A 3478-nucleotide genomic window follows, 5' to 3' on the forward strand; every position below is an offset into this window, starting at 1 on the left:
CCAGATGTATGGACATTTAGAGTGTATCTTCAAAAAGGCACCAACAATAATATCCACCCTGAATGTGACAAAACCTAAAAATCTTTTAGAAGCAAATGTATGGACTAATGAAAATCAAGTTCTCTTGAAAGCAAAGCACTTTGTTACAAACAAACATCCATCTGACAAGCCAACATAATCTCTTGAAATTTGATTCAAGAACACCATAAATAAAAACAGTAAACCACTGGTTCAAATAATAGTGACGTGACATACAGCCAAGTATGGTTACCCATACTGAGAATTTGTGGTCTGCATTTAACCCATCCAAATTGCACACACACAGCAGTGAACACACACCCGGAGCAGTGGGCAGCCATTTATGCTGCGGCACCCGGGGAGCAGTTGGGGGTTCGGTGCCTTGTTCAAGGGCACCTCAGTCGTGGAATTGCTGGCCCGAGACTCGAACCCACAACCTTGAGTCAAACTCTCTAACCACTAGGCCACGACTTCCCCTGAATTCAGAGGTGGTGTTGGAAAATGTTATCAAAATCTGACATTACTACACTTGATATCAGTGTTTTAATTGTCTTTAGCTAAAAATTCATTCAATTCATTGATTAGCTGCTTCAGGTGTGTTTTGATTAGGGTTGTAGCTAAACTCTGCAGGACAGTGCATGGGTTCCCAGGAACAGAGCTGAATACCTCTGCTTTTGTGTGTGCTGTCCCAAGTCAGAATTTGTTACTATTTTTGCCTTATGTAAAAATGCATTGTACAATCATATAAAATAAGTCAAATAATTGGTTATTAACATGCACATATATCCTCTGTGAAACCTTTTGAATGTCTTTAATAGTTTTAGTTTCAAGGATGTGGAAAGCTGTGGTGACCCGTTCATCACTCAACAACTCACGGTGTGTTTATTTAACCTTCAACATCTTGTCGAACAGATGCCCAGGTTCCCCAAACCTGTTTTAGTTGAGGGGGGGGTGGAGTTAGTGATATAACGAACACATGTAAAGCTCTATAAATACTGAAATCTGTCACTGTTCTTTACCTTGAACACAAGTTCCACACTTGAGACCAAACAGGTAAGATGCTCTGTGTTTGAATTTCAACTATCCAGCTCTTAATGTCAAATTTCTTCTTGTTCTCATTAGATATGACTCTCTTTTCAGGTTTAAACTGAGAGAATGCAGGCTCTTCAGGTTCTGTCTCTGACTCTGCTGTCTGTGCTGGCGGTCAGCGCTCAGTCCATCGGCTCTGGAAAATGCCCACAGCCTCCTGTTCAGCAAAACTTTGATCTTACTAAGGTAAACTTTTTCTTACTATCTTAATCCTTATTCAAATTTATTTATTATTATTATTATTATCGAGAACATATGATCAACTTGAGCAACTTTAGCATAATAAAGTTAAAAGGAAGACAAGAAAAAAAAAAGAAATATCACTGATAACAAATTAAAGCAAAAATATTAGAAAATTTGTAATTCTTCATATCAAACGTATTTTTCAGCTAAAAGTTATCTGCATTTTCAGTCCTGTTGCATTATTTCTCATCATTTTGTGCTTTCGTAGTACATGGGCAGATGGTATGAGATCACAAAGATTCCAGCCCGGTTCCAGCTGGGAGACTGTTGCCAGGCCATTTACACTCTGAGTGATGGTATTGTCCTGGTTCGAAATGAACAGCTTCTGTAAGTGCTGATGAAAAATTACTACAAAGTAAATAAAATATCAAATAAAAATACAGGTGTTCTTATTCAGAACATTCAAAATATTTTTGCAGTCTATAGAAGTAAATAAAATATTTAAAAAATAAAGTACTTGTTAACATTCCAAATATTCAAAATAGTTTTGCACTTTCTTCTGAAATGACTAATTCACCAAATATTTTATTTGATTTATTTAATTATTATTATTATCATTTATTTATTTGAATATTTTCACACAGTAATGGCGCTTACAGCTTTACTGAGGGAACTGCCAAGATTGCAGATGCATCAGAACCTGCCAAACTTGAAGTCCGCTTCTTTGAAGGTAAGTGTAAACAAATCATTCTTCTTAGTTTATGTATTTATTAAGAATCTGAGATTTGAGTTCTTTGTGATATGTTGTATTTCAGATGCTCCTCCTGCCCCCTACTGGGTGCTGGCTACTGATTATGACACCTACACCCTGGTTTACTCTTGCTCTGATTCTGCTGGTCCCTTTTACACTGAGTATTCCTGGATCATAAGCAGAACCCGCACACTTCCTAAAGAGACCGTCTCTGAGCTCTTAGACATCCTCAAATCCCATGGCATCAGTACTGATAGTTTTACTGAGACTGACCAGAGACCGGAGCTGTGCAGCGTTATGCCTTAATAGAGCTGCCTTATATAATGAACTACTGTGAGATGTGTTGTGGTCTAATTATGTTTTAAAGAAACAACATAAATGTAAGCTCTTTACATCCCTAACATATTTTCTCAATCAGTGGTCTGTTTCTTGAGAATGTGAATGCATCTATCTGCAAAATAAAAAAAAATAGTACTGAATTGTAGGTCACTATGTAAACTAAAGCTTTTAGTTTTATCCTATTTATGCATCTTTGATGTCACTTTTCTTTCTTCAAACAGTTGAATGATGTCTACAAAATACCTCAGTTGTTCCTTACGCAGGCTTTGAATAAATATTAAAATTGTAAAAAGCTGTCTTTTGTCATTTGTTCTTATGAACACAAAAAGGGTTTTGATCATCAGTCAGACACACTCTTTAAAAAAAAGGTGCTTCACAATGCCATAGAAGAACCTTTTTGTCTAAATGGTTCCATAAAGATTCTTAAACATCTGAAAAACCTTTCTGTTTCACAAAAGGTTCTTTGTGGTAAATGAAGGTTCTTCAGATTATAATAAGGTAAGAAAGAGATGGTTCTTTGTGGAACCAAAAATATGGCATAACTGAATTTTGCTTTTTGATCAAAACAGTACATTTCATAAGGTACAAACTTCATTGACATTACAATGTCAACCAATAATTAGGCATTGTTTTAGGTTATTCTTTCGGGAACTTTTCCATTCTACATATTTTGCCAATAGTTATCAAAGCAATTTAACATTAACCAAATGACATTAATGCATCATTTGAAAAAGAAGTGTTATTATTGAAATACATGGAGATGCTCTTCTTCTTCAACATTCACATCAATGTCAATATAGATGGTTTCTGTAGTTTTTCACAATCTGCTGATTCAAATGTATGTCATTTACACCACATTTCAGATTATACATTGTTTAATAGCTTTTTATGCTGACATGAACTTCATATGAAAAGCTGGCAAGGATGGTAGATAAAACTTTTTCACTTTTTTTGCTCTTACCTGCAGTTAACTGAGCTCAAAGAAAACCTCATGACAATTCTTTGTCTTGCAAACTACCTTTTTTCCCTTTCTAAACATATCGTGTGTTTTTCAAGATCAACTTATTTTTGACATATGCTAGTTTAGGGCAGTAGCCT

At 35.5% G+C, this 3478-nt stretch overlaps 1 protein-coding gene across 1 annotated transcript; it reads left to right on the top strand.

Annotated features, from left to right (window-relative positions):
* Positions 1-968: 968 nt before the first annotated feature.
* LOC109081220 (apolipoprotein D-like) lies at positions 969-2664 on the top strand. The gene is made up of 5 exons (XM_019096214.2): positions 969-1071; positions 1159-1293; positions 1559-1677; positions 1935-2020; positions 2106-2664. The coding sequence occupies exons 2-5, from the start codon at positions 1174-1176 to the stop codon at positions 2345-2347; spliced, it is 567 nt and encodes a 188-aa protein (XP_018951759.1). The 5' UTR covers positions 969-1071; positions 1159-1173; the 3' UTR covers positions 2348-2664.
* Positions 2665-3478: the final 814 nt, after the last annotated feature.

The sequence above is a fragment of the Cyprinus carpio genome, chromosome B2 (assembly GCF_018340385.1).
Source record: "Cyprinus carpio isolate SPL01 chromosome B2, ASM1834038v1, whole genome shotgun sequence".
Lineage (NCBI taxonomy): Eukaryota > Metazoa > Chordata > Actinopteri > Cypriniformes > Cyprinidae > Cyprinus > Cyprinus carpio.

Bases quoted from the DNA above. Each gene is read 5' to 3' on its own strand.
- LOC109081220 (XM_019096214.2), top strand. From the start codon at position 1,174: ATGCAGGCTCTTCAGGTTCTGTCTCTGACTCTGCTGTCTGTGCTGGCG. The intron at 1,678-1,934 runs GTAAGTGCTGAT...ATTTTCACACAG, and splicing joins GTTCGAAATGAACAGCTTCT to TAATGGCGCTTACAGCTTTA. The intron at 2,021-2,105 runs GTAAGTGTAAAC...GTTGTATTTCAG, and splicing joins TGAAGTCCGCTTCTTTGAAG to ATGCTCCTCCTGCCCCCTAC.